This window comes from Salvia splendens, chromosome 20 (genome assembly GCF_004379255.2).
Source record: "Salvia splendens isolate huo1 chromosome 20, SspV2, whole genome shotgun sequence".
Classification (NCBI taxonomy): domain Eukaryota; kingdom Viridiplantae; phylum Streptophyta; class Magnoliopsida; order Lamiales; family Lamiaceae; genus Salvia; species Salvia splendens.
In genome coordinates, this window is record NC_056051.1 from 4,425,595 (window position 1) to 4,451,190 (window position 25,596).

General features: G+C 37.8%; 3 protein-coding genes across 3 annotated transcripts; all 3 read right to left on the reverse strand.

The window, feature by feature from the left end:
• Positions 1-6,696: 6,696 nt before the first annotated feature.
• On the reverse strand, positions 6,697-8,937 carry LOC121782605 (methionine aminotransferase-like). The gene is made up of 2 exons (XM_042180521.1): positions 8,782-8,937; positions 6,697-8,037 (listed from the first exon to the last, which is right to left on the reverse strand). Exons 1-2 carry the CDS (start codon positions 8,827-8,829, stop codon positions 6,880-6,882), a joined length of 1,206 nt encoding a protein of 401 aa, XP_042036455.1. The 5' UTR covers positions 8,830-8,937; the 3' UTR covers positions 6,697-6,879.
• Positions 8,938-11,789: 2,852 nt separating this feature from the next.
• LOC121781321 (zinc finger MYM-type protein 1-like) lies at positions 11,790-13,568 on the reverse strand. Its single transcript, XM_042179066.1, has one exon. The coding sequence runs from the start codon at positions 13,566-13,568 to the stop codon at positions 11,790-11,792; it is 1,779 nt and encodes a 592-aa protein (XP_042035000.1).
• An 8,459-nt stretch (positions 13,569-22,027) lies between these two features.
• Positions 22,028-23,576, reverse strand: LOC121781991 (protein NODULATION SIGNALING PATHWAY 2-like). Its single transcript, XM_042179690.1, has one exon. The coding sequence runs from the start codon at positions 23,489-23,491 to the stop codon at positions 22,028-22,030; it is 1,464 nt and encodes a 487-aa protein (XP_042035624.1). The 5' UTR covers positions 23,492-23,576.
• Between the last annotated feature and the right edge of the window lie 2,020 nt (positions 23,577-25,596).

The window sequence follows — 25,596 nt, forward strand, 5'->3', positions numbered from 1 at the left end:
TTTTTAAGATTTGGAAATTGGAATTGTTTACAGAAAGAGGAAAGGAACTCGTAATTTTTTTTATGTATGTAATTATAGTTATTGTATATATAGTTTGATTTTAGGGAAATTCGTAAAAAAATTATACTATGAAATTATGGCCAAATTTTAATTTATTTGATAATTTTAAAATTAGCAAAATTATAAAATCTGGTTAAATTTGATATACTACTACTATATAATATGACTGAGAAATCATGCATGATTTTAATTTTTACCACCAGAAATAAATGATTAACAATTTAATCATAAATAAACGATGCTACTGCTATTTAGTTTAAAATATCATTAATATGTTACACGCAGGCAGACATATTTTTATCATGGGATATAAATCCGAGTTTCATAATTATCAATTTGTTCTTGGTTTTATTTATTAGTTATAGATTTGTTTATTAGTTCTTTTTTTGCATGTTAGTGATGATTGATTTGGAATTTGTAGCAATAATGACATTGGCTGATTGTCCTTAAAAATAATGATTAAGATAGAGAGTAATTATCTATCGGTAACACCCATAACGTATTGATAATACTCCCTCCGTCCCGCACTACTCGCACTTATTTCCTTTTTGGGCGTCCCAAGTTACTTGCACTCTTTCCATTTTTAGTAAAAAATTTCACCTACAGCCGTCATTTTTGACTTTCCTATACACTCATTCCTTAATCTCCGAGCCGAAAAGGAAATGAGCGAGTAGCCCGGGACGGAGGGAGTATATAAGATCATCAACCGCCGTTGAAATCCGCCGTAAGTCCGTCCGTGCCAGCGGCGCGGCAACCGCTGCTTGCCGCTGCGCTCTTGCCGCTGGCACGGTGCTGCTCGATGCATCGAGCACGTCCGTGCCAGCGAGCAGCCTACGTGTCAGCCTGTGATTGGCCAACGGCAATGCCGTTGGCAATTTGTTTTTTTTTTAAGTCGGATTTTAATTAAAAAATCAGATTAAAAATTAAAAGCAAATATTTTCCCACCTCCCAAAAAATTATATCCGTTTCTACCAACTTTTAATTTATTTTTCAATTTTTTTCCCCAAAAATACACATTTTCATCTATAAATACCTCCACTTCCACACCAAAAAATTCACACCACACTACCCAATTCTCATCTAAATTCTCTCATTTATATTCTTACAATTCTCAATCTTTCTTTCACTCACAACAAAAAAATGTCTGGCTCCGGCGATCACCTCTCCGGCTCCCACGGTTGGAACCCCGATTGGTTCGGTTCACAACCATTTCCTAGTCCAGAAATGGAATATTCGGCCCCTCCTCAAACCCAAAATTCGCAAGTTCCGGGTGGCTACCGGCCTTACATGATCGACGACCAAGATGCCCCCGAAGGGCAATACGGGTGGACACCCGAACCACCCGTACCTAGAGCGGGAGGGAGCGGCCCCTCTCAAACTCCTCCTCTTCCTACTCGTGGTGTCAGCACCTCGTACACTCCGGGGGAGATGAAGCAATTATTCAAAGCGTACTTGTCAATCTCCGAAGATCCGGAGGTTGGCACGAACCAATCTGGTGACCATTATTGGTGGCGCATCTGTCGCCGGTACAATCAAAACCGGCCGGCTGGAACAATCGAGTGCAACGAGAGTATGGTGCGCAATGCCATATACAGAGCCAACGAAGAAATCCAAAAGTTTCAGGGGTATTACCTCTAGAAAGAGCGGTCGGCGGGGAGCGGCCGGAGCGAGCTTGACATCATCAGTTCCGCCTTGGCGACCTACCAATCCATGAACTACAAGCCGTTCAAGTACCTCAACCTTTAGCACGAGGCGCGGGCGCATCCGAAGTATAGGGGAGGCGTATCATCCTCCTCTAACTCCTCCTCCAAACGGTCGAGGTCGGTATCCCTATCAGACGCCGGCTCCGAGGATGTGGCTAGCCAACTTGCCGGAGCTAACTTGGGTAGCCCCGATGCCGGCCCGAGCAGTTCCCAACGCCGGCCGCAAGGAAGGAAGAAGACAGCGGCCAACCGCCGTCGCGCCGTGACTCCATCCGCCCCCCGCTCCCTATGTGCCACCTCAACCCCCCACCAACTCGTTGTGGGGGATTTTGGCCCAACTCAATTTGGCCAATAAGTCAACTATGACCCCCAACTTCGATAGCATGTGGCAATGATACGGGGTCTCCAAAGAACATTGGGGGTAGAGCCGGATGAATAGTCATCCACGAGGGTAATTTTAGCCTTTAATTATGTAATTTTTATTTTTTCAAGAGTTTAATTATGTAATTTTTATTTTTTAGGTGTTTAATTATGTAATTTTTTATTTTTAGTATTTTAATTATGTAATTTTTAATTTTTTTGTAATTTGTAATACTATTCCGGGTATTTTTAATGCATTTTAATTTTGTGGAAATGTTTTTATTTAAATTGAATAATAGAATGGTGAGACCCTTAAGCTTGTCCTTACGGAAGAGCACGGATGTGGGTATTGTGCTCTTGCCTAAGAGCAGAGAGTAAAAGTAGGTCCGGACCAACATCCGTACTCGTTGGCAAGAGCACGGATGTGGATGCTCTTAAGATCTTACTACCAAATTTTATTTGAATTTAAAAGTTCAAACACACATTTATTTTCATGGTAGAATCTTTATCATCTTACTATATATTTAGAGCAATGCTATTCGACTAAATACTCTCTAACTCAAATTTTGTAATTTATTTATTAGTACTATTGTAGGGTATTAGGGTTAATAGTCATGAAGTTTGGTTAAATTTTAGTCCGTTGTATGAAATTTAAAATTGAAATATTAAATTACGGTCTCATCTATATATATATAATGTTGTCTTTAAATGATATTCAAAATGACATTTTTATGAAAATAAATACTTTTTTTTAATTTAATATACTTTTTCTTTTCTTGTTATAATGAAAAAAATTCGTTTTGAACATCATCAAAACCCGACATTTTGTACATAGACAAGACAATTGAGAAAATTTGAAACCTTATGATTTATTATTCCAATTTTAAATTTAATGGGATGTACCAAAATTTAACTAAATTAGAAGTACATGATTTAATTAACTATTAATGCTTAATTTACGAATATATTGTCATTATATCTGATCATTGTGGCCACATAGTTTTGTCAGGGAGTAATCAATTGCTAACTCACTCTCTAGTTGCTAACTACAACTAATTTAAGACCATAGGATTTTAGAAATTTAGTGGTCTAAAATTTGCCACGTGTAATTTTTATTTTTATTAATTAAATCGAAATAGATAAAAAAACTACCAAATTAGGGTTTTGGATGAAAATGTCAATATAGTGTTTTGAAAATATGAACACAATGCTTTGATAATGTCAACACATTGCTTTAAGAATGAAATTCTACATGTATTATATTGACATATTTTATATACTATGTTGACATTTGTTGTTATACGAAAAAATTGAAAATTTTTAAATTTTTTTTCAAATTTTGACATCGGAATATATGCAAGTGAGATATCGTTAGAATCTTTATGAAATTATCTTTAATTTGATATATGTTGTGCAAAAAAATAATTTAAATCGAGAAAGTTATATGTGTTTTAAAGTTATGTGATATTTTTTCAAAAGTTAGTTATAACTAATTTGTTGTAAATTGACCTTAATACCCTTATTGATGTTTTTTTATTGCATTGACCTTTCGGAACTGATGATCTAGACCCTTAATTTAAATATCTAAATGCTATTATTTAATTATAGTTAACAATTAAATATTGAATTAGCAATATAACACTCCCCTCTTTTCTCATATTGTTAAAAGTGAAATTTTGAATAACCGTGTTTGACACGGATGTCAATTGGGGAAAGAAATTAGTCTTTAAATAGAATGATTGACAGATTCTATATTGACAGAATATATGCAAGTGAGATCTCGTTAGAATCCTTATGAAATTATCTTTAATTTGATATATGTTGTGCGAAAAAATAATTTAAATCGAGAAAGTTATATGTGTTTTAAAGTTATGTGATATTTTTTTCAAAAGTTAGTTATAACTAATTTGTTGTAAATTGACCTTAATACTCTTATTGACGTTGTTTTTTGTTGATTGTATTGATCTTTCGGAACTGATGATCTAGACCCTTAATTTAAATATCTAAAAGCTATTATTTAATCGTAATTAATAATTAAATATTGACTTAGCGATATAACACTGCCCTTTTTACTATACGGTTAAAAGTGAAATTTGAATAACCGTGTTTGACACGGATGTCAATAGGGGAAAGAAATTAGTGTTTAAATAGAATGATTGACGGATGTCAATTGGGGAAAGAAATTAGTGTTTAAGTTGCCAAAATTGACTTGGTAGTGATCCACTTTAGGTTTTCTTTTGTTTTGAAAGAAAATTATTCATCATCTTTTAAAAGTTAAAAACACATATGATATATTCTTTATAAAAAAATGAATTCATAATCTTTCGCAATAAGATTCCAACAACCATCAAAACATTTATGATGTCAATTTTATCATAGTATTAAATTTTTAAAAGTGTAATGCATGTAATATAATGATTTAATGTCAAATAAAATATACTAGTTAGGAGTTGAGATTTTGACATTGGATGATAGGACATTTGATATGATTTCTGTATTAATGTGACTATTTCCAAAGACATCGTACCAAAGTGGCTAAGTTAGAAAGATGTAGATTTTAAAGTCACATTTATTTTTGAGTTATATTTGTTTTTCACGAAAAAATTGTACAACTCTTCAAAATATATTTCCAATGGGTTAGAATTATTCTTTGATGAGAATATGGAAATATGTTATGGAAATGGTGTGGTTTATTCCTTTAAAACGCGTCAATGTAATCAACTCCTATCCATAGCACAAACCTACACATAAGTACATAAATTATTGCTCTAGCATCTACATAATTAACTCTTTCGTAATCATTTTCGATTGTTCAATCGTAAAAAAATTCGATAAATACATCACCTTACTGGATAAATGCATTCATCTAGTTCTTAGTGTGGTAGATTTTATGATTGATGTATGCATGTAGTTAATTAAATTATGAAATTCGGTTAAATGTTAATTGATTTTATAAAATTTAAAAATAAAATACTAAATCACAACGTTTCAATTTTTTCTCAGCTCGGCCCTTATATTTACACAACTATATTTTAAAAATGTTATAAATGAAGTTGTTTCATTCAGATAAATATTTTTTTTCTTTTCCTATTCAAATTAAACAATAACGATTTGAGAATCATTGACACTGTTTTGTATATAGATGAAATCATTGAGAAATTGATTTGGCATTTCTCGTGTACTAAAAATCAGAAGATTTTTGTTTTAATCACATCTCATGACTCATAATATAATTAGAAAGTCATATTAAGTGATTTATGGTGGTGTAAATAAATTATTAATGCATGCCAACTTGTAGATTGTGTGTAGATCTCGAAGTTATTAGTTTTTTCTTTAAAAGAAAAGCATGTCATAGTAAAGCTATTAAACTCTTTATGCTACCAAAATAGACTTAAATAAAAATTAAGTTGAAATACTCCCAACTCAAAATAGACGTTGTCTTTTTCTTTTATTTAAATATTTGAATGAAGTAACTTTTTTTGGGAGCCTAAAGTGAATGGTATCCGCTTAAATGTTCTCCAAAAAAGGAAAGGTAACTTCATTGAAAGTTGCATTTACTACCTCAAGAAAAATAATCCAAGTGATTTGAATCACAAGAATATGGTCACGACGTTCATATCTTTATCTTTTAATTTAGAGTAAACTAAAAATCATTTATAGAAAACAATAATTAATTTTAAATATAGAGTATAAGAAAAAACGAAAGGGGCCTGAAGAGTACTGCATAATTTGGCCAAGCCTCTATACAAGCAGCTTAAATCTGGAGAGATAAAAAGATATTGGGATAGGATTGTATTAAGAAGACAAGCACTTCTAAAATTACTATGTATAGTATCGTATTAAGTTGACATCCACTTCTAAAATTACTATGTATCGCCAATGAGAACCCTTAGATTTAGGATCAGATTCAATCTCAGCCTGCCACGTGACAGGTTTGCCTGGCTATGTATTGTAGGTTGCTTGATTATCTTTGATTTCGTATCACATATTGTTTGGAACCATATGTCGAGTTGTTTACCTATGTATCGCATATTGCTTACCTAGGTTGTCATTTTAATTATGGTGTCACGATAGTACTCTGATTTCATATCTCATATTGCTTGGAACCATATGCTAAATTGCATGCTTATGTGTCACATATTGCTTGCATATGTATTGCAGATTACATGTTACTTGTTGACACGTTGTCACTTTAAGAGTGATATCACCCTAACGCATGAGGTATTCTCAAGTTGTATAGCCTATTTAAAATCACAAAATTTGATATGTGACTCCATCACCTTTCAGAAATATAAATGACAAATCACGAAATAAAATTTTTTTTAATTATCCTATGATAATCTTTTTTTAGACAAATGTGATGTTGAATTGGTACACACATAAATTTTTTATGATATGATGAATAGTGGCGCACATATGTATTAATGTGACATCGTTAAATAACATCGTTTTAAGCCAATTTAGTCGAATGAGACAATTTGAACCCTAAACAACCCAGTTTCAATTTTCCAAATCTAGATTGAAATTTTTTATAACTTTGTGATTGGTTATTTAAATTTTAAAACACAAGGGATAAACCAGAAATGACTTATTTTTGCCGACTTATATAGCCAACTTATATAGCCAATTAACACTATATATTAATACATCTCAGTTAGAGAGAAAAATGTCACTGAGAGCCGCAGTCTACATATTTAAATCACAATAATAGTAGCAAATAATTTAATTTTTCATTTCTGTCGAGATGAAAAATGACTCAATGCTTCTTGATTATCAGCTTCTCTTTCATCCTCTCAACGGCGCTTCGAAGAGTCTGTTCATCTTTGCAGAAGGTGAACCTCACCAGATTCTTGCCCTCTTCCGGGTTCAAGTAGAACACGCTCGTGGGGATGGCCACGACGCCGACTTCCTTGATCAGATACTCGCAGAAGGCGACGTCGTTTTCCTGCCCGAACAGGGTGTGATCGACCACCACAAAGTAGGTTCCGCTCGATGGAAACACCTTAAACCCCACAGACTCGAGCCCCTCCACCAGAATGCTCTTCTTAGCCAAATAGTCCCTTCTCAGCTCCTCGAAATAGGATTCCGGAGCTTGAAGGGCAGCCACAGCCGCGTGCTGCAGAGGCGTGGCTGTGGCAAAAGTGAGGAACGAATGCGCCTGCCTCACACCCCATGTCAGATGAGGTGGAGCTATTGCCCAGCCGATCTTCCAGCCTGTCAACGAGAAGGTCTTCCCCAGCGAGTTCAAGGTCACTGTCCGCTCGTACATCCCGGGGAGGGAGGCAATGGAGATGTGATCCATTTCAAAGGCTAACTTGTCATACACCTCGTCGGAGAAAACAAGAACATCGTGCTCAATGCAGAGGGAGGCAATGGCGTCAAGTTCCTCCCTCGTGAACATCTTCCCCGTGGGGTTATGTGGGGTGTTGAGAAGGATTGCACGCGTGCTTTTGGAGACGAGGGATCTCAGCTCGTCAATGGGGGCCGAGAAGGTTGGGGGCCTCAAGGTGATGGACTTTGTGACAGCGCCAGCCATGGAGAGGGTAGCTTCGTAGGAGTCGTAGAATGGAGCAAAGATGATGACTTCATCACCAGGGTTTACCAAGCCCAACATTGTTGCAGCGATAGCCTCAGTGCAGCCGGAGGTGACGGTGACCTCCTTCTCCGGATCAACCACGAGGTTGGTGTCCTTCTTGAAACGCTCAGCCACAGCCAAGTTGAGTTCAGGGACACCACATCCACGAGCGTACTGATTCTTGCCATCTCTAATGGCCTGAATGGCGGCTTCTTTGACGAAATCAGGGCCATCGAAGTTGGGAAAACCTTGCCCTAGGTTAATGGCACTATGCTTGATAGCAAGGCTACTCATTTGTGTGAAAATAGTAGTTTTAAACTTCTCCAAACGCTTAGCTACCTGAAAATGGAAAGCTCCTTGTGATGTACATATCAATTCCACTAGTTTGAATCTCTATCATTTCAGCAACTAATCAACATACTGAGTAATGAAAAGGGATATTTAATGATCTCAGTTACATCTACAAACCACAATTCGAAGGGCATCTCAAACCATTCACACCAAACTCGTACTTTTCAGTAAATGCAACATAAAACAATAATTTTACTTGAATCATTTACACCAAACTCAAACCCAAAACACTAATGCATCTATACTTTTTTAATCTCAACTACTCCATATTTTATCTAAATAAACTCAAAAATTAGGGATTTCTCATTGTGTTTGGAGCAACATTGAAGACAAATCTTAACTGAATTGCATTTCCGTTTTATTGTAGTTCATTCTAATGTATTGAAAAGGATTGAAAATCCCTTTCTAATAATCAAAATAACAATCTCCTTAGATTCAAAACTACAAAACCAAGCCAACAATATAATCTAACTGAATAAAATCCTCACATACTTCGAATTCCAATTAACCAATAAAGAACTTCAAACCTACAAAGGTTCAATCTTCCCTCCATTTCAAAGTTCTGACACAAACACTACACAGTCACGCATTCAATTTGAGATCACAGCTAAATTCAACTTAATTAAACATGAAATGGAGATTAAAACTTCATCAAAACACCCAAACAGACTTACCCCCAAATCTCGCCACAAATTTTAAAAAAAATACAGCAATAGAAAGCGAAAATCAGACCTGGAGAGGTGGGGGGACTGAGTTCTGAGTTGATTCGTTCTCAGCCATGATCGGTGGAACCCTCGAAGCTGAGAATGATCAGTTAATTTCAGTAACGCCGGCAAATTTTGGGCGGCTATTAACTGTTTAGGTTTTGCTGAAATTCATAGATATTTGAAGAATAATGTGGTCGTGATTAAGTCCAATTACATTACTCCCTCTCTCCCAGATAATTCATCTCACTTTAACCTGACACGAGTTTTAAGAAATGTAATGAAAAGTGAGTTAAAAAAGTTAATGAAACGTGGATCCTACTTTTATATATTAGTTTTATAATAAAAATGATAGTACGAATGAGTTAGTAGAATATAAGGTCTTCTAAAAAAAGATAAAAAGTGAAATGAGACAAATTATGTGGGGCGGACCGAAATGGAAAAATGAGATAAATTATCCGGGACGGAGGGAGTATTATATATTGGAAAATGAATAGCGGCGTGTATCATGAGGTTTTCTTATTTTGTCTATTATCATTATTATTTTAATGTATTTTTTACTTTATATAATTAATTTGATTATATTAAAAATCATTGTTGATATTTTGAAGTTTAAAATTTTCATTATAAGCAAAGTTCATTCTTTATTTTGATGTCGCGTCGTTGTCAATTTTTTATTTTATCAAATGATTAATTTCAATTATTCAGAAGATTATAACACTTCAAATTACTTAGTAGTATGATATTATTAATTAGTACTTTATTAAAAGATCAATAGAAATGAACACTTCAAATTATTATTACTTAGAATTGCAAACTGCAGCCCATTACAAATAATACAATAAATTTGAAAATTGGGTCATATTTGTTAATAGGGCCTGAAGCCGAAATCCAAAAAGAAAAGGAAAACAAGTTATGAAGTCTTCTTACTTAAGATTAAAAGTAATTGAATTAAGGAAATTAATCAGAATGAGATTAAAGGTTAATAAGCTGAATCGTCAATTTCATATCGTATGGCCCAAAATATAGTGTACAATAATGGGCTTACAAATATTGCTCGATAGTCCATATGAAATAGTAATAGTTACTCTCAATTCTCAAAAACTGTGTAAGCTCTTACGATTCATAAATGGTTTTAAAGCATAGTACTTATTATGTACCATGAATTATATGGGAGAGAAAGTGTAAAAAAAACATGAAGTTTCGTTAAATTATTGTTTGTCCTGCAAATTATAGAAAAACCAAAAAATATGAAGTTTGAATTGATTAATTTTTTAGATTTGTATGACAGTTCAGAATCACACGTCGGCATCACAGCTAGTGAGTTAAATGACGTCGTCTATTCATAGAGAAAATAATGTTATTTGTTTGGAAAATTATCAACAACAAATTACACGTCATTGACTGAATTTTTGCCATCAGATGATTGTTAACAAATCCAACTTCAATATATTTGATTACGTTTTTAGATTTTTAATTTGCATAATAATATTTAAAATTTATAAACTACGATGTATAATTAAAATAGAACAATTTGCTTCTAATTAATGTTGGTAGAAAGAATGAGAGAAAATAAATTAATAGTATTCGGAATTAGTGGGAGAGAGTAAGAATGCAAAAGTATTTGAAAATTAATTAAAATTATGAATAATAGTAACAAATAATTCATAATGTGGCTGGATTATTTTCTTGTTTAAAAGGACTCCTCAAATTGCAGCCCATATCAAATATACTTCTTTAATTCGCGTGGCAGAGAGTTATGGAGCGGTAGTAGTTAGAGTTTGTATACTAGAAATCACCTTTCGAGTGATTAAATATTGTAAAACTCTATATTTTATTTTTCAATGGATGCAACAGATTATTTTCATCATAATGTTGTTATGTTTTATATTTAATGAATGTTTATTGCATATTTAAATGTATAAGCAACGTAACAAAGTCTACTTTAAGATAACACGGTCAGTTCTGAACAAAGAAAAATAAGAATTTCACAACCCAGATAGACCTAGACTACCTATCGTGAAAGGTTGCAATGTCAGTCCGTATATTTCTAAGCCTTACTGAAATAAGATGACATTGGTGTGGTATAGCACTGAATTGGATATAACAGCGAGACAAGTCTTTATGCTATCTACTGAAGGACGAGGTCTTGATGATTAATTTCTTAATCAATGTACGTTAGCACTGAACATACAGTATTGGTTATGCACTACTTTGACTTACCAAATGATGCGGGTTTTTCGCAACCCAAGAATCCTGGTATATTGGGTAGTTGTGATTGATATCTAGCGGTGCTAGGATTGCTATTATATTGAATCGTGCGCGAGGTGAGTCTCATTTGATAACTCCACAAGAGGATCTCGAAACAATGTTTTATTATTCGGAACCTAGCTAGCTGGAGTTTGATTACTCTATGAATAATAAATAAGCGTTTCTTGCCAAGTCCACTCTTGGAGTTAATAATATGTTAATTAATTAAGTTCATAGCAGACATTAATTAATTAATGGAAGTTTCTATCTTAAGCGCGGGAAATGAACGACAAATAAATGGAAACCCAGAATACTTGTAATTTCATATTTGGATGGGCAGTGCAATATTACTTCTGTAGTGGCTGCTCGTAATATTCCAATATAAGCTTATATTAAATTGTGAGTTCAATTTAATTAGTAAAAAGCTTATAGATCACCGACTAGGCCCAATATGTGACTTAATATAAATAGGAGAATAAAGGAGACAGAAAATACACTTAATATTTTCAAACAAATTTCGTCCCCATCTCCTTGCACAAGTGGGACGATTTTTTAGCTCCCTCCGTGAGCAGTTTTCGTCTTCTTTATTTAAGTCCTAGTACTCTGGTGAGATCAGCCCACACTGATATCAGCGTACACAGTGGCGGAGCCAGAGATTTCATAATGGGGGGTCCAAAATTAAACTTCAAAAAAAATTACATAAATTAAATTATAAGGTTCAAAATGTAAAAGTCAAATGCAATCACATCATAACATTTGTCTTCTATTCTTCATCTTCTGAAACCGCTACATAATAGTTTCATTGGTAACTTTAACAAACACATCCTTTTCGATGTAAGGAACTAAGCAATCATTCAATAGTTGGTCTCCCATGCTATTACGTAGAGAAGTCTTGATGATCTTCATTGCTGAAAAGGCTCTTTCTACTGATGCAGTGGCAACTGGTAAGATCAATGACAACTTAACTAATGAATAAACCATTGGAAAAACTTCATGTTTCCTTGTAGAAACCATCTTTTGAGCAAGACCACTGATTCCTGATATTTGTGAAAACTTTTCATCTATGCGCACATCGAAAATAAAGTTCTCAAGTTGACTTTTAAGCTCGGACAAAGCAACTTCAGAAAATTCAGAAGGATAATACCGTGCAAGACGAAGCAGCTTCTCCAAATTAAATGCAGAAAATAAATCCCTAGGATCAAAACATGACATGCATAAAACTAAGTCTGTGTTGACTTCATCAAAACGTTGATTCAACTCTTGAGCTTGCAAGTCAATAACAGAACAAAAGAGCTCAACTCGATAATAGTGGAGATTCTTCATTTTCTCAGCTCTACGTCTTCCTTTTTTTCGAGCTACAAACTCATCTTCCATGTCAAGCACATCCGGTTCATATTTGCTACAAAACTTAGAAACATCAGCAAGCAATACATCCCAATCTTTTTCCCTCATTATTTGCAGACGTGATTTTGCTACCTTGACAAGATTCATCGCATTAACAATGTCTTGATCTTTCTTTTGTAGCACTTGGGAGAGTTCATGTGTGATTCCCAAGATTTGCTTCATAAGATGTAACACAAAGACAAACTCAAAACTATTTATAATTTCTAGCACATCATCAGCTTCAGCCCTTATTGAATCGTCATGACCATTCTCCCCAACATACTCAAGAACATCAACAATAGAAGAATATAAATGTATCAAGTTGACAAGAGTACCATAATGTGAACTCCAACGAGTATCTCCAGATCGCTTCAATGGCATTTCTTGATTTAGTCCTCTTCCTGTGCTTATTTCATCACTTGCAATCTCTTTAATAATATTCTCTCTCTGTTTCTCCCGAAGTATATCTCTGCGCTTACAAGAACCTCCAACAGTATTACACAAACGAGAGATAGAATTATAAAAAGATCCGACAATTTTATGTACATAATAAGCACTGGAATTTCTCTTGAGTATCAAACTCTTCAACCCATTGAATTCTCCTCTCATGTTGCTTGCGCCATCATATCCTTGATCTCTCAAACTAGATATACTTAAATCATAAGTAGACAACAAATAATCAAGTGCTTTCTCAAGTGAGGTTGCAGTTGTATCACTAACATGAACAACACCAAGAAAACGTTCTATAACACATCCATTCTTGTCCACATATCGCACCACAACACCCATTTGCTCTTTGACAGATACATCTCGACACTCATCAACTAATATGGAGAAAAATTCACTTCTCATATCATGTACAATAGCTTTCGTTGTCTCAACAGCAAATGCATTTATAATATCTCTCTGAATATCTGGTGATGTAAGTTTGAGATTGTCTGGAGCATTTTTTAGCACAACACTAGCTATCTCTTCATTGCAAGAAGAAATAACTTTCAAGAACTCAAGAAAATTACCTTGATTTAATGATTCTTCTGACTCATCATGACCGCGGAAAGGCAATCCTTGCATTATAAGATAACGAAGAGAAATAATCGTTGCATTTAATCTCAGGCGGTAGTCAAGCTTAGACTGTGTTGACTGTTTTGCCAAAGAGACCTCAATGTGTTGGGCTTGATTCATCAAATCCTCACATGCTAATCTGCACCTGTTATGAGCACTTTTATGGTTTCCAACATGATCTCTTAATCTTTCTTTCTTACGCCAGACCGTAAATCCCCCTGATACAAAAGCATCTTGTCCATTTCCGTGGAGTCTTGAAAAAAGATAGCAATATAAACAAAAAGCTGCTTCCTTTGTAACACTATATTCCAACCAATCCTTAAATTCATCAAACCAATGTGAGACAAATTTACGTTTTCGATTTCCATCTACTGTAGGACGAAAATCATGATTACGTGGTTGACACGGACCTTTAAGTAAGCTCTGCGAACTTGTTCTATTAAATTTGGTGGATAACTCATTATATCAAGTCGTTCTCCTGGATCACTTGGAAGATTCTCTAAATCAACCTTACTTTTATCTTCATTCGATAATTCTTGAGGTTGAAGAAGTGAAGGTTCAACTGATGAAGAATCAACGGAAGAAAGTTTCTTGAAATAACGATCCATATACCTACAAAAATAGTCAACACTGATTAAGTTCAAAATATTTGATATTTTCTGTATGCAAAACTATTAACACACACATCAAATAAAGAATTGGAGTTATAAAATTCCAACTACAGAACCACCGTAGTCCGTAGCCATTGAATTACATAAGCTATCTTCTTTCTCCCCGTTTGAATTATTATTGCAGCCAAACAAAAAAACAACATATGTAGAAAAATTAATTGAATTATATTTGAGTTTTGAATATACCTAGTTCTAGTTTACCAGATTTCAGACTTGGAACGGCAGAATGAATACGCTAAATTCAGACTTGGATTGGAACGGCAGAATGAATACGCTAAATTAAGAGGCACGATTCATATATATTTTGCTGAAACCTATCTCTAATATTATATTTATTATAAATTATAATTATTGTGAAATTACTAAAATACCCCTAAGTTTTTTAAGAATTAGTGGGGGGACCATGGGCCCCCCTGGCCCCACCCTCCCTCCGCCCCTGAGCGTACAGTCCGGGAACCAGTCAGAAGATCCATGGTTTAGTACTCAAGATCTTCACGTGGAAAAGGCGCTAGCCAACCTCGATTCTTTGGAGAATCTGCAAGGTAAATTGGCTAATTCCGTCGTAAGCATGTTTTAGGTTTCAATTATACTTAAAGCATGTTTAATTCAAATTATGAGCGTGATACATGTGATAATTACGCGAATAGAATTTGTCTAAATAATCTGCTAAATAGATCTGATTATTATGTGATTTATTTGATGCACGCTTTCGCTGTCAACCCTTCAATAGTTTGCATAAAAATAATAATTGTATGCGTAAGTACAAAAATCAACATGTAAGCAATGAGTTTAAACAGTTGTTTTAGCCATTAATCAACTGCATAAAAACAAAATCGTTGCACTGGATCATGGAATTCCGAAAAGTGGTTTCCTATTTTATTAAAAGAAGAAATCATTTCTTCTTCTTCATCTTCTTTTATCTAATGCCAATAATGCATTTCCAAACTAACTTTAATTAGCAATAATCATTTAACTTTAATTAGCAATAATAATATTTTGTTTCATATAATAATAATAATATTATTATTATTGAATTACACACTGACACATATGAAGTCACCAGCCTTTATAAAATTAATTTACCAGCTAAATTAAAAATAATACTTATCTATCTATTATAAATTATTGTTGTTATTATTATTATTGAATTACACACTGACACATATGAAGTCACCAGCCTTTATAAACTTAATTTACCAGCTAAATTAAAAATAATGCTTATCTATCTTTTATCATAGTATTATTATTATTATTATTATTATTATTATTTTTGAATTACACACTGACACATATGAAGTCACCAGCCTTGATAACATTAATTTACCAGCTAAAATAAAAATAATTCTTATCTATCTATTAAAAATTAATAACTAATTATACTTGGGTGTGAATGCATCAGAAACGGGAAGAGAATATGTTATTTAACACAGATTTTATAATATGTTAAATATGTTGTGATGTAATGATAATTTGGAAGTGTCGAATGAAAGGGAGATTCGAGGTATCTTCAAGTGATACCATTTCCAATAATATTTATTTATTCCTAATAATAATACGTGTCAGATAGGGATGTACCAACAAATTATTTATATATGTCAACCTGCGCACTTGGTCTATAGATTATATCATATTCATGTTTTATTTATTTTTAATATTTTTAGGCCTATGGGGGTAAATTTGAAGGGTTAGTTTTTTTGTTACTCATTGTAATCGTATTGAGCATTCAATCAAAGACTTTTTTTTGTTAATTGAGAGCTTTAAAATTTTTGTATGTAAATGCAAACTTCTTTTGGATTAAGTCAAAAGGAATCGAACCACTCAAATTAGGTATTGGACGCTGTAATAATGGAGTGCTCATTTCAGTTGGAAGAAGCTCGGCTAGAAAGGAGTTCGGTAAGCTCGGCTTACCGAGCTGAAACTAGCCTGGAACTAGCCGAGAAGAAGAAGAAGGCAGAAGTCGGTAAGCTCAGCGGTAAAGAAGCTCGGTATGGAAGCTCGGTAAGGAAGCTCGGCGTTGAGCTGGAATGAGCCGAGCAGGAAGAGTTCGGTTGTAAGCCGAGCCGAGAAGGAGTTCGGTTGTAAGCCAAGGAAGGAGTTCGGTATTGAGCCGAAGAAGGAGTTCGGTCTTGAACCGAGAAGGTAGAAGCAACCTAGCCGAACTAGCCGTTGGAGCAGCAGTTAGTTAGCCGAGATGTAGCGGTTATTCTTCTTGCTTTCTTGATTCTTCTTGTAGTTAGTTAGTAGCAGTTGCTACGTGATTATAGAGCTTTAAATAGCTCACCATGTATGTAGTTTAGAATATAGAGTTTAATCAATAAAGAGTTTTCCAGTTTTCTCTCCAAGATTATCATCTTCAATACTCAAAGTGTGAGTGTGTGTGTTTCCTGCATTGTGTGATCTCATACAACAGTGAGTGTGTGTGTGATCTTATTGAGTGTGTGAAAGCCTTGTGTGCGTAAATCCCAACAAGTGGCGCCGTCTGTGGGAAAGGGATATTGAAGCTGATTTGCAGAGGATCAAACGGTTTCAGAGATGGCAGCAAGGCTTGATGCAGAGAAGTTCACAGGCAAGAATGATTATGGCCTGTGGAAGATGAAGATGAAGGCGATCTTAATTCAACAAGGCTTGGCGGCAGTTCTTGCAAAACCAGATGAGAAAGGGAAGGCTCCAGTGCTTGATGAAAAAGCTCAGGCAAAGATGGAGGAGATGCAGCTCAAGGCACATTCTGCAGTGATCCTGTGCCTTGGAGATAAGGTCTTGAGGGAAGTTCAAGAAGCCAAGACTGCGGTGGAGATCTTGGACAAGTTAGATGAAGTTTACTTGGCCAAATCCTTGGCTAACCGGCTGTATCTCAAGAAGAGGCTGTATGCCTATAGTTTTTCTGGAGATAGGTCCATCATTGAGCAGCTAGAGGAGTTCAACAAGATCATTGATGACCTGGGATCTGTTGATGTCAAGATCTCAGATGAGGATAAGGCCATTCTCACATTGAATGCCTTACCTAGCTCGTATGACCAGCTAAGTGATGCAATTATCTATGGAAGAGATAAACCTATCACCTATGCAGAAGTCTATTCAGCCTTGATGGCCAAAGAACTCCAGAAGACAGCCAACAGAGGCTCTGCAAGCTCCAATGTTCAAGCTGCAGAGGCCTTGAATGTGAAGAAGTTCAAGAAGCAGAACTTCAAGAAGAAGTTTGAGGGCCCTAAATCCTCAAGTTCTGATGCTCAGAAGGAAACCAGAGCTTGCTATTGGTGCAAGAAACCTGGACACTTGAAGAAAGATTGTCATGCATGGAAGAGAAAGATGGCCTCTGAGGGACACAATCAATCTGATTGTGTGGAGAGTGCTGATCCCCCGGCGCAACTCATGAATATCAGTGATAGTGGGGTCAGTCATAGGTGGATAATGGACTCGGGGTGCAGCTTCCATATGTGCCCCAATAGAAGCTGGTTTCATGATCTTCAAGAAGCATCGGGTACGGTTGTTCTTGGTAATAACCACATTTGTCAGATCAAAGGAATAGGGAAGGTAAAGCTAAGTCTACAAGATGGCTCTATAAAGATCCTAACTGGGGTGAGGTATATTCCAGAAGTAAAGAGGAACCTCATCTCATTGGGAATGCTGGAACAAAAAGGGTTCACCATATTGATGAGTCAAGGAAAATTGTTTGTGAAATCTGGAGATGCAGTGATGATGGAGGCTGACAGAGAGCATATTCTCTATTATCTGAAGGCTAGGGCTGTTGATGGAGAAAGCAATGCAGTGTCAGATGATTCCATAATGCTATGGCACAAGAGATTGGGCCACCCAGCCGAAGGAAGCTTGAAAGAACTCATCAAGAAGGGTCTGATCTCGGGAGATTTCAACAAGATGGACCCCTGTGAGCAATGTATACTTGGAAAGGCTAAGAAGGCACCCTATCCTACAGGTATTCACTCTTCTACAGCCCCTTTAGACTACATACATAGTGATCTTTGGGGGCCTTCACCGGTGTGTTCAATTGGTGGAGGAAAGTATTATCTAGCTATCATTGATGACTATACAAGAAAGTTGTGGGTATATATTCTTAAAGAAAAATCTGAAACACTCACAAAGTTCAAGATATGGTGTAAGGAGGTTGAGCTAGAGAAGGGTAGAAGTGTTAAATGCTTAAGGACAGACAATGGCCTAGAGTTCTTGTCTGCTGAGTTTGATCTGTTCTGTAAAGAGAAGGGTATGAAGAGGCACCGGACTGTTCCTGGTAATCCTCAGCAAAATGGTGTTGTGGAGAGGATGAATAGGACAATCCTAGAGAGGGTAAGGTGCCTACTTCTTGGGTCTGGTTTGAGCAGCAGATTCTGGGGTGAGGCTGTGTATACAGCAGCCTATCTCATCAATAAATGCCCATCTACTGCCCTGAAATCTGAAACTCCTGATTACATGTGGTATGGAGCTCACAGTGACTACTCAAAATACAAGGTGTTTGGGTGTGCAGCCTATGCTCATGCTAGGCAAAGTAAGCTTGAAGCTAGGGCTCTGAAATGTATCTTGCTGGGATATCAGAGGGGTGTTAAGGGGTATAGGCTCTGGTGTATTGAGCCTGGTAAGCAGAAGGTCTTGGTGAGTAGGGATGTGGTGTTCTTGGAGGATCAGATGCCATTCCTGAAAGATAAGCCGGACTCAAATGAAGATGAGGGTGATTTCTTCAAGGTGGAGCCTGTGGGGGTTGGCCTAGGAGCAGGTGGAGTCATTGACTCAGGGAGTGAGTCTGATTCAGATAAAGAAGAGGCTCCAACTCAGGGCAACCAGGCTGGTGAGTCTATATCAGACTCCATCAGAAACTATCAGCTTGCAAGGGACAGAGTTAGAAGAGAAACAAGGCCACCAACAAAGTTCTCTGATGTTGTGTATTATGCTCTGTGTGCAGCTGAAGGTATTGATGGTGCAGATCCACTCACATATAAAGAAGCTATGCAGAGTAAAGATAGAGAAAGATGGATTGAAGCCATGAATGAAGAAATAGAGTCTTTACTCAAGAACAAAACATGGATTTTGGTGGACAAATCCAAGCTGAATACAGATGGAAAGGAGAGGAAGCTGATCAGTTGCAAGTGGTTGTTTAAAAAGAAGGTAGAAACCACTGATAAAGACAGAATCAGGTTCAAGGCAAGGCTGGTGGCTAGAGGCTTTACACAGCAGGAGGGAATCGATTTCAATGAAGTGTTTGCACCTGTTGTGAAGCACACTTCGATTAGGATTCTATTGGCTGTGGTGAATCAGCTTGACTGGGAGCTACAACAGCTTGATGTGAAGACCGCCTTCCTCAATGGAGATCTAGAGGAAACTATCTTCATGGAACAGCCAGAGGGCTATGTGAAGATTGGAGAAGAAGGCAAGGTGTGCCTGTTACAGAAAAGTCTTTATGGACTTAAGCAAAGTCCTAGACAGTGGAATAAGAAGTTTGATGCACAGATGAAGAAGATTGGCTTCTCCAAGTCAGAATATGATGATTGCATCTACATCAAGAAGGCAGGCAAGACTCCCATTGCCTACCTATTACTCTATGTGGATGATATGCTACTTGCAGGGCCTTCTATGACAGAAATTCAGAAAGTTAAACAAGATCTGAAGTCAAGCTTTGAAATGAAGGATCTAGGAGAGTCAAGGAAGATCCTAGGCATACATATTCAGAGAGATAGAGGCTGCAAGAAGCTGTGGATGCTGCAAACTGACTATATTGAGAAAGTGTTGCAGAGATTCAAAATGGAAAATGCAAAAGCTGCATCAACTCCTCTGTCTCAGAGTTTTAAGCTATCAAAGGAACAAGCCCCTAAAACTAAGCAAGAGGCTGGTGAGATGGAGGCTATCCCTTATGCTAGTGTGGTTGGAAGTGTTATGTACACTATGATTTGTACAAGGCCAGATTTGGCTCATGCTATCTCAGTGACTAGCAGATACATGGCAGACCCGGGGAAGGAGCATTGGAATGCTCTTAAGTGGATATTGAGGTACATGAAGTCAACTAAGGACTGGGGGATTGTGTTCAATGGCTGGGAAGGTGAATCTGAGGAGGTTGTGCAGGGCTATTGTGATGCAGACTATGCTGCAAACCTGGACAACAGAAAGTCCCAAACAGGTTATCTTTTCACCATGTTTGGAACTGTAATCAGCTGGAAGTCAGGGTTGCAAAGTGTTGTTGCTCTCTCAACAACAGAGTCAGAGTATATAGCTCTCACTGCAGCTGTACAGGAGAGTTTTTGGATTCAGGGAGTGATTTCTGACTTTGGTTTTGACCAAAAGACAATGGTGATTCATTGTGACAGCAGCTCAGCTATGTGCTTGGCTAAACATCCGGGCTTTCATGAAAGGAGCAAGCACATAGACATAAAGTTGCATTTCATTAGAGATGAGATTGAAAAGGGGAGAGTGAAGGTGATTAAGATTAACACCTTGCACAATCCGGCTGACATGCTAACAAAGTCTCTAGGTAGAGACAAGTTTGATCATTGCAAGAAATGGATCAATGTTTGTGCAAGAACTGAGATGAGCCCTCAGGTGGAGAATTGTAATAATGGAGTGCTCATTTCAGTTGGAAGAAGCTCGGCTAGAAAGGAGTTCGGTAAGCTCGGCTTACCGAGCTGAAACTAGCCTGGAACTAGCCGAGAAGAAGAAGAAGGCAGAAGTCGGTAAGCTCAGCGGTAAAGAAGCTCGGTATGGAAGCTCGGTAAGGAAGCTCGGCGTTGAGCTGGAATGAGCCGAGCAGGAAGAGTTCGGTTGTAAGCCGAGCCGAGAAGGAGTTCGGTTGTAAGCCAAGGAAGGAGTTCGGTATTGAGCCGAAGAAGGTAGAAGCAACCTAGCCGAACTAGCCGTTGGAGCAGCAGTTAGTTAGCCGAGATGTAGCGGTTATTCTTCTTGCTTTCTTGATTCTTCTTGTAGTTAGTTAGTAGCAGTTGCTACGTGATTATAGAGCTTTAAATAGCTCACCATGTATGTAGTTTAGAATATAGAGTTTAATCAATAAAGAGTTTTCCAGTTTTCTCTCCAAGATTATCATCTTCAATACTCAAAGTGTGAGTGTGTGTGTTTCCTGCATTGTGTGATCTCATACAACAGTGAGTGTGTGTGTGATCTTATTGAGTGTGTGAAAGCCTTGTGTGCGTAAATCCCAACAGACGCATCAGTAAATAACACAAACAAAGCAAAGGCACAAGATTCGACTCCAAAATGCAGATCAAAACATAGCAAATTAACGTATCAAAATGCACTGAACAAAGCAAAACAAATATGGCTTAAAAAATGCCTCACATTAAGGAAAAAATACAAAAGCGACAAGTCACCTTAACTACGATTATTCGATTCTCTCTGAACCATCTTCTCATTTAACTAGGTCTCACTACGGCAACTTGTTCAGGCGAAAAAGGAAATTTCGCACACTAATCTTTAGTCCACGATTTCATTCTAACATCAATTATAAAATTATATTTACTCTCACTACTTAACACACAAAATAACATCTCCTAAAATCCCGTTTTATCTCTTAAGTGTGACATCTACTATGGGGCGGAGGGAGTACTATTTTTACTCTGGCCAAAACAGAGTATGCAATCCGGCTAAAAGTGTCTTTGTTGAAGAAAAGAACTAGTTTTACTATGTAGATATTTTTTGCCTTGGTTGTTCCATTATTAATCTAGTTTCTTGGGACAATAACATTAATTTTATAACAACACTTTCACCATAGACTATGTGTCTAATTTGGGATGTGCCACTGATACAAGTCTCTTCTTTGGTTCATCCAAAAGAGACATCACATATTCACATCAATCCAAATTAAGACACAATATCTCCAATATACACTCTCTAAATTATATACACATAACCACAAACATGATTATTGTAGTAAGAAAACAAGCTCAAATCCAAATTAAATTACAAATCACAATCTTGAGAGGTCCAAATAGAGGCAGAAAGTAGGCGCCTTGACTTCCATCCAAGAACTAATTTATTAGTTGTCAATTCCTCAACTCCATACCCATCATTGTATAGTCCCAATAGCAATTTAGCTTGACAATGATTGGCAAAACTTATACTCACCGGACGAAAACCAACCGCACCCAACCACTTCCCCCAAGAGCACCCTTCCTCCGCCTCCCGGCCCCGGTATATCCGCGCCACCGACTCCATAATCCGCGGCCCCAGGAACACCCGCTCCACTAAAGCCCGTGCCCGGCTCTGCATCGGGAATCCCACCTCCAACGAGTCATACACGGTCGAGAAATGGTGCAACAAGTCCATGAAGCGGCCCACGAACCCCCCTTCGCTCGGCGGGGCCATCTCTTCCTCCACGAGCGTAATCAACCTCGGGTTCAGTGTCCCGGCCCCGGACAGAAATGATGTGATCGAATCCGGGGCCCGGTGACTAAAATGTGGCAAGTGCAACATACAATTGAACACTAACGCTTCCCCTCTCACTAATTTCAGAGAGGCCGGCCTGAACGTCTCGTCCGCGTCCAGCCTGCACTGGTGGAACGAGAACGGCTGGCCGATGGAGGCCGCGAAGGCCGTCAGGCGCCGCCCGGTCTCCTGGACGGTGCCGAATGAGCGGCGGCCGGTCCCGCTCCTAGAGATGGCGGTGATCCGGAGGTGCGGGGCCGGCGGGCCGTCTTTCCTCGAGACGAGCGCCTGCATTAGTGAGGCCCACTGGATCCCCTCCATGATGTCATAATCCACTATGTGGACCCTCCTGTCATTAGCCACCGCCTCCAATATAGCTTGATTGGCTGTGAAATGCCCAAATTTCACGTAAGGGGACATGTCTTGCAGCAATTGGAACGCTGCAAGCACGTCCGCCCGTTGGTGCTCTGCGGCGCCGGGGGCAGGCCTGCCCTTGGCGCCAGCGTCGAGCGACGCCTGCAAGGCGTCGCCGAAGTAGGTCGCGAGCCTCTCCATGTTGGTGCCGTCGGTTGGCGACACCAACTCCTTGAGCCGAACCAATATCACCCTGGCCAATCCGCGGCACTCGTCCCGGCCCGCCATCGCCTCGGCCGCGGCCATTAAGAGGTGGATGAGGCGGAGCCCCTTCGAGTCCTCGGCCGAGCCGGCCTCGTCGTGCATCGCCATGTTGTACTCCGGGGATGAATTGTTGTACTCTTCCTCATTAACTTGATCATCATCATTAATAGTCCTAATCGATTGGTGAAACACAACATTCTCATCGATCATTGAATCGATGAGGTCTTGGAAGTCTTCCTGGTCGTCGGAGATCTCGTTCCAGTCGACCACCGGCGACCAGTCGCTCCAGTTGCAGCCCTCGTCCGTGGACGAGGTTGTCGTGGTCGTGGTATAATCGAAAGATTCGAAGCTAGGAAAACAGAGGTCCATCACCATTGCCATAGCTAAATTAGATTGTGGATTTGCTCACAAATTTTTTTTTTGTAGAAATTTTTTTTTGGGTGAGATTTGAAGAACTGTGTCTACTAAAAAGGGAATGAAATTGGGGGAAGGAGGTGATGGTAGAGACAGAGTGGTCGAATTCAATATATAAAGGGGATTAGTGGAGGGTTATGATCTAATTGTGGGGCCCTTATACTTGTAATTTACTAATATAATTAAGGTCCTAATCATGGAGATCAATAATTATTGAGAGACTTAATCTACTACAAAAACCACCCTGACCAGGATCAAGTACAACCAGTGGCTAATAACCTTTTTTGTTGATTTAATAAAAGTTTGAGTTTTGAATTATTTATTGAGACCATACTGGTTGGAGGTTAAGGCATCAATGATTTTTAAAAAGTTAGTGCTAATTGTGGTATTAATTAACAGCAATCTTGAATGATCAATTATGTGCACAAGTCTTTTTTAATCCATAAAAGTTAGATAATAAAAAAAGGGTAAAAGTTAGATAGTGAAAAAGGCTTTACCGGTGAAAATAAGTACAATGGTATTAGTAGCAGATTACCCACGAACAATTATTAAAAATTGGATTAATCGACGAAAATACATACGAGTGCGTTAACGCAACGGATTACCAGCAAACAATAAGTGATTAATTGAAGATATATCAACGGTAGATCTTTGCGATTGAATAAGTGAAAATGGTTCTTTGTTCTCACAATAAAATAATTTTAAATTTAAAAGTACTACTATATGTTAGATCTATCTCAAATTCTGCAATTCTAACCATGAGTTCTTTAAAAATTGCATGCTCTTTTCATGTTTTTCCTCTTTTGTGCATAAGAAAATATAAATTAATTAAGAACATTAATCGATGAAATATTTAATTAGAAGTGTGGGAATTTTATCACGTTAATTTCGTTGAATTAATCTGTTACGAGCCTATTATTATTCTATTATTATTTAGTTTAGATATTATAGGGATTTAAAATATCTTTTTCTATATCTTTGTTTTCTTGTTCATTAAGTCAGTAGCATTATAAATAGGATAGACTGTTATCTTTTTTATTCATTCAATCAATTAATGAAATATTTTCTCCCCCAAAGATAACGTGTGTTTTCCAATCCTAATTTTGGATTCCCTCCGCCGATCCTAATTGGACGCCGGAGTATTCTATCAATCGCCGAGTTATCTGCCCGACGGGAGCGACTCCCGCGCACAGAAACTCCGCCATCGTCCGCCGAGCCTGTTGGCCACCGGAAATTTATCTCCACCGCCGAGCGAAACTCGCCGTCGGTGCTTGTTAAGGGAAACACCCTTAACAATTGGTGCTTTCATTGTGATCTCACCCTCAGCCTACATCGTGGGACCCCCCATCAACCGCCCCTCTTGTTGGGATCCTCCCGGTAACCGACCAATACCGAGCTTCCAGCCCTACGACCCACCACGGTCATGGCAGCCCTCTTGTTGGGAACCACCGTCTCACCGTGCATCGCAAGGATACTCGGATTATGATCAGCCACCACAGTGTCTGCCTAGTCGTTGGGATACACCCAGGCGACAAACCGATCACTTCCGGCAGCAGCGCAGCCCACGCCCGAGCACACAACCTTGGCGCCCTGAAATCATGGGGTTTGAAGAAAAGATGGTGGATGAAGAATTTTGCTATGAAATCGAATTGATTCCCGGCTGCCATTCTTCAAGCCTGGATCAAGAATCAGATGCTCATCAGGAAAAAAATGATTCCTCGAACTGGATGGGTAGTTTTCTTGAAGAGGCTGATGATTCAAAATCATCTCTAGTAGATGATAATAATCATGATAAGGCTACGTTTGATGATGATGAGTTCACAAAGATGGAATGCCATTCTGTGAAGATGAGTGATGATTCGGACTTGCTTTGGGATGTGGTGGGAGTGACTGATTCATCTTCATCACCATCATGTGTTGATAATTGTTCACAGCATAAGTGTTTGGACTCTGATGATGATTATGAAGATGATAGAGTAGATGGTGATGAGAGGCGTTCCTACAACCTCACTGCTGCGGAGTTCCAGCTGGTAAGAGTCCTTGTGCAGCGATTCATGGAGGACAAGCAGTTT